Source organism: Podarcis filfolensis (genome assembly GCF_964270895.1).
Source record: "Podarcis filfolensis genome assembly, chromosome: 15".
In the NCBI taxonomy this organism is placed as follows: domain Eukaryota; kingdom Metazoa; phylum Chordata; class Lepidosauria; order Squamata; family Lacertidae; genus Podarcis; species Podarcis filfolensis.
Window position 1 is genome coordinate 42578655 of NC_139618.1, and position 13807 is coordinate 42592461.

At 44.6% G+C, this 13807-nt stretch overlaps 1 protein-coding gene across 5 annotated transcripts in view; it reads left to right on the forward strand.

The window, feature by feature from the left end:
- Positions 1-13807, forward strand: part of BIN3 (bridging integrator 3) — a 119024-nt gene that overhangs the window by 37038 nt on the left and 68179 nt on the right. For 4 of the 5 annotated variants that reach the window (XM_083589092.1, XM_083589093.1, XM_083589096.1 and 1 more), the window contains one exon: positions 7066-7114. The exons of the other annotated variant lie outside the window; for it this stretch is intronic. In XM_083589092.1, the coding sequence (XP_083445218.1) occupies positions 7066-7114 (49 nt within the window). The remainder of the gene's footprint in view (positions 1-7065; positions 7115-13807) is intronic. 5 annotated transcript variants of the gene reach the window in all.

The following is a 13807-nucleotide window of genomic DNA, read 5'->3' on the forward strand; positions in this document are numbered from 1 at the left end:
GGTATTGAACCTGGAAATTCTGCATGGGAAATAAATTCTCAGTCACTGTGTTGTGGCTCCTCCTCAGTTTTCTAATGCACAGCCCTCTTCTCCCCCTGCTTTAGGGAATCAGAGGAGAGGCATCTGGGTTCTGCTCCTAGAGTCTCTGGTACCTAAGATTGCTGACTTGTGCCTGGTTGGGCATTTGCAACTCTCAATATGGTTTTGCACATAACGAAAAGGAATCCATGTACAAGAGCATGTCTCCTTTGCATGCTTTTCATCACTGCATTCTGGCTGTGCCATCTTTCTTCCTATCATGTTTCTGCATTCTGCTTCTGGCACCCAGGGGCTTCTTGTTGCAAAACTGTCTGGAATTTCACTTTGAACTGGGGCTTCTGTGCCCTAATTACAGACCTTGAGACTTGTAGTTGCAATGCATGAATGTTTTACATTAAGAGGTTAATACACATGCAAAACCAGGTTGTCTCCTTATTAAGAAGGAAGTCAAGGATCATCTTCAAAAGATGCTTTACCTGGTAGCTTGCACCTGTGAAGATTGCAGACCAATCCACTATTTGACAGTCAGCACCTGTGCATATCTGGCTGCTCCTCTCTTGCTTTTGAATGCTGTCCTCAGACTGCTGTTGCTCAACTGGCAGTCAATCTCAAATAATTTTGCTTGTGGCAGCTTCTTCAGAGCAGACATTACTCTTCTGTGGATTTAAGGTTTTCACAAGTCTGTCGCTGACGATGTGTGGACAGTTGGGTTCCAATGTATGTTTGCTTTTGCATTAACTGACATTAAATTGTAACACTATGGAAAGGTAAAAAATGTAAAGGACCCCAGACAGCTAAGTCCAGTCAAAGGTGACTCTGGGGTTGCAGTGCTCATCTCGCTTTCAGTCCGAGGAAGCTGACGTTTGTCCACAGACAGCTTTCCGGGTCGTGTGGCCAGCAGGACTAAACTGTTCCTGGTACGATGGAAACCAGAGCACACGGAAATGTCATTTACCTTCCCGCCACAGCTGTACCTATTTATCTACTTGCACTGGCATACTTTTGAACTGCTAGGTTGGCAGGAGTTGGGACAGAGCAATGGGAGCTCACTCCGTTGTGGGGATTTGAATCGGCGACCTTCCAATCGGCAAGCCGTGTTCCACTATAGAAGAAGTAAGGCTTTATTGCCCTGATCTTCTATATGGTGTGAGGGTTTATTTGAAAGCGAGATTGTAAATCCTTTGTGTGGGAGCAAAAACTGTATTGTTACAAAGGTTGCGCACTACACTCAATCTCTGCCAGTGGTAGCAAAATTCCAGGGGGTTCCAGGCACTCACCCAGGGTTGTGTTTCTGTTGGGAATTCAAGGCACAGTGGAGGCTAGTGTCTTTAAGAAGTATGGTTTATTTTACACATATTTACACCTAAAGTCTTCAGTGGTGGGGGAGCAGAATGTTACACCCCAAGAGTGTCTCTCATTGCCCCTCTCTTAGCTTCAGCAAGCTGGGGTCCAAAGCAGCAGTCGGTCATGGCTCCCAGTCTCTCAGGACAGCCCCTTCCAGCCAGTGCCAAGATGGTTCTGCCCTTCAGCCCCCTCTTCAGAACACAAAAAGGACACATTTTTCTGTGGTATCATGCCTCCCCACCCCAGTTAACTTGGCAACCTCCGAAATCTCCTGTCTCTGTCCACTCCTCTTTGCATTGCCAATTACTGTTAATGGCCCAGTATCTGGCTCCACATTGTTTCTCAGTGGCTCTGCACTTTGTTAGTCAGGCCAGGCCTGTTTACATAATCTAACCTAGGAATTTCTTGTCTGGCACGGTTCTGTAGCTTATATTCTCCCTTCATATCCCAAATATTATCTAAATACTATTGTTTATTAATTTCTACAATTCACTAACATATTCTGGTACCCTAGATCTATGACATTATTATGCAATTGGAATGCTGAGTAATGCATTACAAATAGGGTGGGCATTGTTCTCCGCAGCTGCCTAAACTTGGACTGTTTCTGACATCGCCTTTCCTTGCATATTTTTGACTACCTATGTAAAGACATGCTGAGATGTAATGTGATGTCTGAGTAGACAGATATATGAAAGTACAGGATGAATGCAACCACAGCAAATCAGGGCCATGATTAACCTGCCCAGGAACTGAGATAATCTTCTCAGCACCTTCTCTCATTTTCCCTGTCCTACAGAAGTAAGGTAAATATCCTACTGGTGAGTGGGTCTTCTCTGTGGCAGCACTCCACAAATGTTCACATTCTAGCTAAAGGCAAATGTTCTTTCATTGTTGTAGTAGTAGTTGCTCTCTAACTGTCTGCTACCCTTTAATGCTGTACATGAACCTTCCTCAATCTGGTGTCCTGTAAATGTTTTGGACTCCCAACTTCCATCGTAGCTGTTTTGAGGCATCCTCTTTGCACAGAACATCTTCAAAGAGTGAGTGGGGGGGATGGAGTTTTCCTCCTGTGGGCCAAAGGATCCTGTTTGCTCTAAAACCACAAGGGTTGAGAATTTAATTTTAAAAAAATAAATAAAAACACAAGCTATTCTCATGAATTCCAACGTGAGATACACAGTGTAATCCCCTGGGTGAGGAATTCCAGAAAACAGGCAGGCTTTACCATACTATTTTAAGTTAACTGGCAGGTGTCTGTAAGAATAACAATGAAACTACCTCAATTTCATGTTTTTGCCTATGTGGCGGGAGGGGGGGGCTTATTGACTTCATTTTTCTTCCAAGGCACACCAGTTGCTATTGACAGCGTAATTATATGCCAGACAATTGCTTGTTTATAGAAGACGTGTGATTCATCACTGTTAAGGGTACCAGCAAAGCTAGAAAGGGTTAATAGACTAAAATTACATCAGCTTTGCTGTAGAGCAATAAACAGGAAGCACTTCAGAAATTAAATTTATACATTTGTGACTAAGGCTGACTTGAGCTCCATGCTCAGTTCAGAATGGTATGGTTTGCAGGCCAAGTTCATTATTGGTGGCAAAATTATACACTTGGTTAGAAAACAATGGTGGCAACTTGCCTGAGAAAGAGAAAAAAAGAAGGACCTGAGGCATTTCTTCTTACCCCCCCCCCTTCCCTCCAGTCAAGATTATATGGTACTCAAGTACTGAGTGTTGTCTCCTGTGGTGTGGTATTTGTGGAATGGCGTCTACAGCCAAGAGAGTCCCTGGCAGGTAGCTTTGTGTTTGGATCATGTGGATACCCCAGGTTCATGGCTGTTCAGGGCTTTGGTGATCATCCTTGCCAAGGCTGCCATGCAGGGCTTTTGCAAGGATAAAACACTTATTTGAGATTCTTGTGGGAAAGAAACCAAGATGACCAAAGGGTCTGGAAACCAAGCCTTGTGAGGAATGATTGAGGGAGTTGGGTATGTGTAGCCTGGGAAAGAGGAGATGGAGAGGAGATATGATAGCCAAGTTCAAATATCTGAAGAGCTGTCACATGCAAGATGGAGCGAGCTTGTTTTCTCCTGCTCTGGAGGGTAGGACCCATAGCAGTGGTTATAAGAAAGGAGAATCTCGCTAAACATTAGGAATAACTTCTGACAGTACAATAATTGCTGTTAGACAGTGGAATGGATTCCCTCGGGAGGTGGTAGACTCTCCTTCCTTGGAGAGTTTTGGGTGGCCATCTGTCATGGATGCTTTAGTTGAGATTCCTGCATTGCAGGGGGTTGGACTAGATGACCCTCGAGGTCCTTGCCAACTCTGTGATTCTAGGGGATGCCAACATGAATAAATAAACACATTAGAGTAGACAAACTCCCCCCTGCTTTCCAAACCACTGGAACAGAAAGTCTCCTTTCTAAGCCAAATACAGTCTTTCCACCTTCTTTCAGTTTCTCCATGTCTCCTATTTAGCCACACACAGAGGAAGGGCTGTAGTTCAGTGGCAGAGCACGTTTTGCATACAAAAGATCCCGGGTTCAACATCTGGCCTCTCCAGATAGGGCTGGTAGACACTCCCTGCCAAAAACCTTGGAGAGATGCTGCCACTGAGAATAGACATGACTGCTCTAGATAGACCAAAGGTCTGATTATTATTTATTAAATTTGTATACTGCCTTTCATCCAAAGACCATAGGGTGGTTCACAACAATATAAGAAAACTTCCTTTGATCCTATGCTCATCAGCCACCCACCCCACCACACCCCAGCCCCATTTTTACACTTGAATAACTAAGATTGTGATTCTATTCACTTAGAAGCCCCATCGAACCCTATGAGATTTACTTCTGAGTAGATGTGTATAAGATTGAACTGGATGTAGCTTTTCTATATGTGTTTAATGGAAGTAAGCGGGTTTTGGCTCAATCAGCTAGGTTGTACTGATGTAGGTAACATTAACATTGGTATCTTAGAATGGGGCGTGCATAGCAAAGCCTTTGCATACCTACTTGTGTGAGTCGGTGTGCGTATGTGTATCCCCTCCAAAAATGTTTTATTTAATTTTTGTATACAAATAGCAGTACAGTATAAACCAGTACATAACACGTACATATGGGTTGTTGGCTAAGCTTACATAGAAAAAGAAAAATCTGGGCCCCTGACTAGATATGTTAGATTTCCTAAAAAGTGCATTTATGTTTAATGTTGTGTAGAAAGGAGAATCTGAGGAGGCGTAGCTTCTCTTGTCATTGCGCTGCATTTTATACTTTTATTAATTGCTCTGAAGACTGTTGGAGAAAGTGGTTTAACTAGGTGATGGAAAAGGCTGTTTTCAGTTGCAGTTGCCCCTTCTATAGAACTATTAAAAGCATGGATACCTTGCCAAAAACAAATGTTGGCAGTTTTCCATCTCTGTCTCTGTAGCAATGAAACAGAGGCTGTATACAGGAATCCTCAACCAAACACTTGGTGGGTTAATTTGAACCTGTCTGTGTGTATTCCTTACCCTTCTTTGGCTTTCTTAGGCATACAGCTCCCAGGCTTTCCAAACCCCCTTCCTATCTTTAGGCAAGTTTGAGACTTTTTTCATAATGCAGTTATCAAGCACATGCTATGCACACACAAGGGCCCAGGTTCTGTCTCTGGCATCTCAGTTGAACAAAAACAATATTGGGCAGGTGGATTAGTAATAGGCTCACTCTAGGCAGTCACACATGTTCAGAACAACTGTTTTTAAAGCACGTGGTCTAGTTTGCCCCTTCCCCAAAGTAGTTAGAATCTTTTTGAGCCTTTGTGGCATCATATCAATTCAGTTAGTTGCTGTCAGCAGTGGGGTACTTGCATACAGACAAATAACCAGGTTAATCCATATGAAGATGTGTCTATAATGCACATACTCAGTCCCCTGCATTGCAAGATTTTAAGGCAGTTATAAGGTTTGTCACAGTTGATGTTGGAGCATTGGAGGGAGAACCATGTGCGCACCTTGAACTTCCAAGAGAACAGGTGGGATATAAATGTAAAAAAGAAAATGTTTGGTGTGCTGGCATCTGACATGGTGCAGCTCAGCAAATCGGTATCTTGGCCTCTTGCCAAAGCACTGTACAGTGGTACCTTGGGTTACAAACACCTCGGGTTACAGATTCTACTAACCCGGAAGTAGTACCTTGGGTTAAGAACTTTACCTCAGGATGAGAACAGAAATGGCAGTGGCAGTGGGAGGCCCCATTAGCTGAAGTGGTACCTCAGGTTAAGAACAGTTTCAGGTTAAGAACAGACCTCCAGAACGAATTAAGTTCGTAACCAGAGGTACCACTGTATTTGCTGGAGGAATTTGAGATTGAAGGAGCACTCTAGACTCCGCTATGGGAAGCTGTGTTTACCTTGCAGGTAACTTATTGGGACGCGGGTGGCGCTGTGGGTTAAACCACAGAGCCTAGGACTTGCCGATCAGAAGGTTAGCGGTTCGAATCCCCGCGACGGGGTGAGCTCCTGTTGCTCGGTCCCTGTTCCTGCCAACCTAGCAGTTTGAAAGCACGTCAGAGTGCAAGTAGTTAAATAGGTACCGTTCCAGCGGGAAGGTAAACGCCGTTTCCGTGCGCTGCTCTGGTTCGCCAGAAGCGGCTTAATAATGCTGGCCACATGACCCGGAAGCTGTATGTATTGGCTCCCTCGGCCAATAAAGCGAGATGAGCGCCGCAACTCCAGAGTCAGCCATGACTGGACCTAATGGTCAGGGGCCCCTTTACCTTTACCTAACTTATTGGGAGATGAAATTGGATCACCTACCTTGTAAGATTTGTCATATGTCTGATGAAACACTGCTGCATCCAAAAAATCTACTTGAAGCTATTCACAGCTTTCGAGTTTTTTTGCTTTTTTAAAAGATACATTGCATTTTTCTTTTCCTCGCTGTTTCCTTCCCTATCAAAACATTTGTGGTGATCTTATTTCTTTACTCTTGCAATTTGCTTTTCAACTTAAATTGTTTAGAAACTTAGTCTGCCAAAAATGCTTCCGGCCTGCAGCATTCATATTTATGTTATTAGGCTACCCCTATCCACTCACAAAGGGATGCGGGTGGTGCTGTGGGTTAAACCACAGAGCCTAGGACTTGCCGATCAGAAGGTCGGCGGTTCGAATCCCCGGACTGGGGTGAGCTCCCGTTGCTCGGTCCCTGCTCCTGCCAAGTTAGCAGTTTGAAAGCACGTCAAAGTGCAAGTAGATAAATAGGTACCGCTCCGGCGGGAAGGTAAATGGCGTTTCTGTGCACTTCTCTGGTTCGCCAGAAGTGGCTTAGTCAGTCTGGCCACATGACCTGGAAGCTGTACGCCGGCTCCCTCGGCCAGTAAAGCGAGATGAGCGCCACAACCCCAGAGTCGGCCACGACTGGACCTAATGGTCAGGGGTTCTTTTTATCTACTCACAGCAAGGAAAAGGTTTGCTGTGGAGGACTGGCTTGTCAGTGGTGAGGGGGGAAATTGATGCATGGTACAAAGAAATCAGTGACTCTGTTGTTACCTCTTGCTTTGTGACCTGTGGCACTTCCTCCCTCAAAAAGTGACTTGAGGAGGAAGATTTCGTTCCTTGATGTGGCATATTATCTGATAGCTGCTATCCTTGCTTGTTTACATAAGTACTTATTCCTGCTGCTTTTCTCTCAATCCAGGATTCCGTTCAAGATTGGGCAGCCTAAGAAACAGATTGTACCCAAGACAGTGAGTAAACCAATTCCCCCTTTTTTAGATCCAGTCTTTGATCATATGGCTGATGACTCAAGCCAGCATATTAACTGGTCCCAGTTTTTAATATGTTGTTTGTGTGTGTGGGAGGGGAAAACATGAGTGAGCTGAATTTGCTTCTGTCTTTGACCACCACTCAGTTCCTATGAGTGAGGGGGAGTCTCAATACAGAGTGGATTATTTTGGTATCTGGGATCTGTGTTTTCTCTCCCCCCCCCCCGCCTTCCCCCTTTTCTTTACTCCTGTGTGTGTGTCAGGAGGAGGGGCTCTTCTCACTCTGGCATGGTTTTCCTAGGAGATGGCTGAACATGCTTCCTTCCTTCCTTCAGCAATGGCTTGTTTGTTCATCTTTTCTGAGCAGATGGAGAAGGGGGAGTGGTTCGTATTGCTGAATATAACCATTTCCAAAGGAAGGCTTATTGGAGGAAGCTGAAATGCTTAGTTCCCAGGCATGAATTAATTTGGGCTGCAGAGCATTAGCTTTAAAAGGCATTTTAAAACACACTCACAAATGCATTTTTACTTTCTGGCAAGTCTGAATTTCCTGAAGTGCTGTTTTTTGTTAGTTTGGTTGGTTTGTTTTTTGCAGCTGGCCATAGCATAGCCTTTTCTCAGCAGGATATCTTTTGTGCAATGCAAACTGTTGTGGGTCATGATGGTTATCTCTGAATTAACCTGCATTTACCTGTCTTTAATGCAAGTGTCCCTGAATGCTGGGGTGACAGCGGACACTGGCTTTGTCTCTGTTCTGGCAAGGTAATCCTTTGTACAGACTAGCATTCCTTATCCTTCATCTGTGGAGCATCTACTTAACCATTGACACTAATGCCTTGGGATGCAAAGAAATATTACATGGGTGAAAGTCTCCAAGCTGCTTTCTTGAGGCATTTTGGGAGATGGGGTGAGCGAAAGGCAACATGAAGGTTTTGTTGTTACTTCTCCACCAACCCTCATCCTAATGACCTGTTGTGAAAAGGCTGTGGTAGCAGGTCTCAGAGTTCCAGAGGGGCAGCTTTTCTGTTCCCACTTTGAATGGAGGAGGGGCCATGGGCACAAGGAAGTCCAGCTACAACATACGGTGGTACCTCGGGTTACATACGCTTCAGGTTACAGACTCCGCTAACCCAGAAATAGTACCTCGGGTTAAGAACTTTGCTTCAGGATGAGAACAGAAATCGTGCTCCGGCGGCCCGGTGGCAGCAGGAGGCCCCATTAGCTAAAGTGGTGCTTCAGGTTAAGAACAGTTTCAGGTTAAGAATGGACCTCCAGAACGAATTAAGTACTTAACCCGAGGTACCACTGTATTAATTTGACTATTACATAGAACATGGTGCTCTCCACATGTTTTGGGCTACAGTCACAGCTAGGAAGGCACTATGGTGGCAAATGGTGCCATAGAGACAGCAAGGCCCTTTCCACCAGCTTTTCTGAGACAAGCTGCTCAGAAACATCTCAATCAGTTGACATCTCCCCTGGTCAGCTTGGAACTATAATGTCCCTGAACCCTTTATCAGCATATCAAGAAATTGGCAACAAGAGAGAAAATTGTGCTCCTGATGCTTGGATAAAATTATTACAGCAGTTGCATCAGCTAAAATGGGAGGAAATTGTTCAATGCAAAGGCAGCTAGTCCTGCATTGCATAAAACCTGATGCTAGCTGTCAGGGAACTGCCATCAGTGCCGGAGGGAGAGAGCAAGCTACAGAGGGATTCCAGAGAGCGTCCCGGGATGGGGAGAGGCAGCCCAGCTTCTGGGGAAGAGAATCAGTGTAGCACCAGTGGAGAAGGGGGGCAGATGGGGGAATCGGCGAGGCGGTCCCATGACTCCTTGCCGGGGACCAGCGGGGAGAGTAAGGGTCCTCCGCTGCCTACGCCCTCCTTGCGCAGAAGGCTTCCGCGCAGGGAGAGTAGGAGGAGACTAGGCGTCAAAGAGCTTCTTTGCTGGAAGAAGTTTAAGAAACGCCCACTGACGGATTCTGCCAGCGATTGAGACAGCCACGGGTGAGTGGCTGTCCGGACAGAAAAGGTTCACTCAGGCAACCCAGCCAGGTGTTGGCACCGGCTTACGCACGAGCAACCCCTAGAACCATTACACTAGCAAACAGATTTTATGGTTTATGTATCAACAAGTTTGATCAGCTCAATGATAAAGCACCTGCTTTGAATGCAGGAGCTCACAGGATCAATTGCTGGCATCTCCTATTAAAAACATCATATAGTTGATGATATGAAGCTCCCTCTCCACTTGGGACTACGGAGACCTGCCGCCAAAGCAGATAATGCTGGTCTGGATGGACAAGTGGTTTTGCATGGTCTAAGGCAGTTGTGGGTAACGTTTGGTCCTCCAGACGTTTGCTGAACTACAGCTCCCATCATCCCTGGCCATTGACTGTGCTTGCTGGGGCTAATGGGAGGTGCAGTTCATCAATGTCTCGAGGGCCAAACATTCCCCACATCTGATCTAAGGCAACTCCTGATGTATCTTTAACTTCTACTTTCCTTCAGTGCTAAGAGCCAGTTTAATTGTGTAATAGTTCATGCATTTTGAAAAAATAAATAGGAAGTGCAGCTAAACTGAAAGAAAGGCAAGTAGCCTTTTTGCAGCCGTAATTTAGGTTCCAGGAGCCATGTGGCGAATAGCTTTTCAAGCCCAGAGTGCCCCGGGAAACCCAGCCAGATGGGCGGGGTATAAATACATCATCATCATCATCATTATTGTTATTGTTTGGTTGTTGTTGTTGTTATCCCAATTTCTAACACTGCTGACAGCTGGTCATCCAACCTCTGTTTGCAAACCTCCAATGAAGGAGAGTCCACCAACTTCTGAAATAATATGTTCCACTGTCAAACAGCTCTTACTGTCAAAATGTTCTTCCTAATGCTTCGATGGCATTTGCTTTTTTGTAATCTGAATACATTGATTCTCTGGAGCAGCAGAAAATAAGCTTCCTCCATCTTCTGTGTGACACCTAAACATTCTCAACTCCCTCAACTGTTCCCAATAATGCTTGGTTTCCATACCCTTTATCATCTTGGTCACTCTGCTCTGCACATATTCCAGCTTGTCAATATCCTTCTTAAACTGTGGTGCCAGAACTGGACACAGTACTCCACAATAATATTTTGGGGGACTTACTGAAATCAAGATACACTACATCCGCAGCATTGCCCTAATCCACCAACCTTGTAATTTAAGAAAAAGAAGAAGAAGAAGCAGCAATATAATTCTGCCATGAATTGTTGCCCGAGTCCTATTTCTGATTCCACTTATTTCTGTAATGCAGCATTGATTTGTAAAGCTCACTCTCACAAGACATGCTGATGGCCAGCTGTTTAGATGCCTTAAAAAAGGATTTGAACAGTTTTATGGAAGGTAAGCCCATCCATGGCTATGAAAGCTACATGGAACCTCCATGACAATACAGTGTACCTTTTGACCTTTGGGCACTGATGTGGTGGTGAGCTAGTGAGCTTCCAGGGATGTCTGACTGGCTTCTGTTGAAAATGAAATGGTGGAGTAGATGGACCTTTGCTGTAATCCAGAAAAGTTATTTTTATGCTCTTTATTCATAACAACTCATTTCTTCAGAAGCAAAGAAGTGTCAGGAAAGCACATGCTTTTGAGATAACCTTTTCACAATCTAAAACCAATTATAAAATGGCATCTGTTTGCTTTGTGGCTTTGCTACTTAGATCTCCTAGTTTTCCTGTCCATTGTGGACTGAAGTAATACCAGAGAAGATTCTAGAGCAGATCATTAAGCAAACAGTCTGTGAGCACCTAGAAAGGAATGCTGTGATCACCAATAGTCAGCATGGATTTCTGAAAAATAAGTCATGTCAGACTAACCTGATCTCGTTTTTTGACAGAATTACAAGCCTGGTAGATGAAGGGAACGCAGTGGATGTAGCCTACCTTGATTTCAGCAAGGCATTTGACAAGGTGCCCCATGATATTCTTGTAAAGAAGCTGGTAAAATGCGGTCTTGACTATGTTACCACTCAGTGGATTTGTAACTGGCTGACTGACCGAACCCAAAGGGTGCTCATCAATGGTTCCTCTTCATCCTGGAGAAGAGTGACTAGTGGGGTGCCACAGGGTTCTGTCTTGGGCCCGGTCTTATTCAACATCTTTATCAACGACTTGGATGATGGACTCAAGGGCATCCTGATCAAATTTGCAGATGACACCAAACTGGGAGGGGTGGCTAACACCCCAGAGGACAGGATCACACTTCAAAACGACCTTGACAGATTAGAGAACTGGACCAAAACAAGCAATATGAATTTTAACAGGGAGAAATGTAAAGTATTGCACTTGGGCAAAAAAAAAATGAGAGGCACAAATACAAGATGGGTGACACCTGGCTTGAGAGCAGTACATGTGAAAAGGATCTAGGAGTCTTGGTTGACCACAAACTTGACATGAGCCAACAGTGTGACGCGGCAGCTAAAAAGCCAATGCAATTCTGGGCTGCATCAATAGGAGTATAGCATCTAGATCAAGGGAAGTAATAGTGCCACTGTATTCTGCTCTGGTCAGACCTCACCTGGAGTACTGTGTCCAGTTCTGGGCACCACAGTTCAAGAAGGACACTGACAAACTGGAACGTGTCCAGAGGAGGGCAACCAAAATGGTCAAAGGCCTGGAAACGATGCCTTATGAGGAACGGCTAAGGGAGCTGGGCATGTTTAGCCTGGAGAAGAGGAGGTTAAGGGGTGATATGATAGCCATGTTCAAATATATAAAAGGATGTCACATAGAGGAGGGGGAAAGGTTGTTTTCTGCTGCTCCAGAGAAGCGGACACGGAGCAATGGATCCAAACTACAAGAAAGAAGATTCCACCTAAACATTAGGAAGAACTTCCTGACAGTAAGAGCTGTTTGACAGTGGAATTTGCTGCCAAGGAGTGTGGTGGAGTCTCCTTCTTTGGAGGTCTTTAAGCAGAGGCTTGACAACCATATGTCAGGAGTGCTCTAATGGTGTTTCCTGCTTGGCAGGGGGTTGGACTCGATGGCCCTTGTGGTCTCTTCCAACTCTATGATTCTATGATTCTAAGTGTCAGGATCTCCGCTCGGCCAAGCTGATAAAGCTCATCTTCCTCCGGCCGAGTCCTCCAGAATCACCTCCGACGTGATTAACGACCTGAGCCTTTGATGAGGCCTCAGGTACATTCCCATCCAGCAGAGAATCAAAGCAGCACGTGGAAGTGATGAGATTTATGGCTACATTGCAAAGCTTTATTTTCTTAGCTACGCAGAGAGAAATCATCCTCTCTCTATGAAAGCAGAGAGCAACCGAACAACAAAGGAACAAAGGAACAGGAAACCAGTACGTCACATCCGTCTCCCGTCTCCCGTGAGACTTCCAACAGTATGGAATGTGTGGAATGTAAGCAGAGTCTTGTGACTCCAAAGCACTGCTCAGTGGCAAACAGAAACTAACATCCTCCTCCTTTCTGTGAACACCACTGGGCAGTGTATCCGTACAATCTCAGTAGAAACCCAATTTCTGTACATAGGTACAGTGTTGATCCTTCGGAACAACCTTGGACAATAAATCAGCAGGAATTTCATTATCTGGCATGTAGGACACCGTTACGAGTCCTTTCTGAACACATTCTCTAGCATGTTGCAGCTTCAATTGCAAGTGCTTCATGCTTTGCTTACAACCTTCAGAAGTTAGCAAAGCCAAACATGCTTTGTTGTCCTGATAAACCTGGATTGGACACTTTACAGGAATTCTCATGTCTTTATACAATTGTAACAACCATTCACAATCCACAAGTGAATAAGACAGTGCATTCAGTTCAGCTTCACAAGAACTTAAACTTACTGTTGTTTGCTTCTTGCACGCCCAATCAAATAGACCCTGGTTGTACATGTAGCAAACTCCAGACGTGCTTTTCCTGTCTGTAGTGTCACTTCCAAAACTCGCATCATCAAATATCTCAAGACCGCCAGACTTCTGATTGTTAAATCTCAGTGTGTAATGCATAGTGCCTTTCAAATAGCTTGCTATGCGTTTCAGAGCTTTCCAATCCTTAACAGTAGGATTGTTGACTTGTCTGCTTAGCAAATTCATGCGAACTGCGATGTCAGGCCTTGAACACCTAGCAATGAAGTTTAGTTTGCCTACCACACTTCTGTACAGTGTAGTGTCAGAAAATGCTTCTTCAGTATCATCTACCTGATAACCTGTTGTCATTGGTGTGTCTACAGGGTTAGCATCCATCAGGCTTAGTTTGGTTAACACATCAGCAATTTTCTGTGATTGGTGTACTAAAATATTACCATCTTGGTCTCTCTAATTCCAGAGATAGGTAGTTGGTTACCTCACCAAGATCTTTCATGTCAGGTGCTCCTTCAGTTGAGCTAGGGCGCTATTGTACATCTTAACATCCTTCCAAAAAAAAAGAATATCATCAACATAAAATAAGCAATACAACTTCTTTTGCCCTTCCACTTTGACAAATACACATGGATCAGCTTTACCTTGCTGAAAACCTAGAGAAAACATCACTTCAGTGAGTTTAGAGTGCCAGCATCGTGAACTTTGCTTGAGACCGTATAGGGACTTCTTCAGAGAACAAACAAATCCCTGTTTTACCTGTACGCCATCAGGTGGAAGCATACAAAGTGATTCACCTAAGGTTCCGTACAAAAATG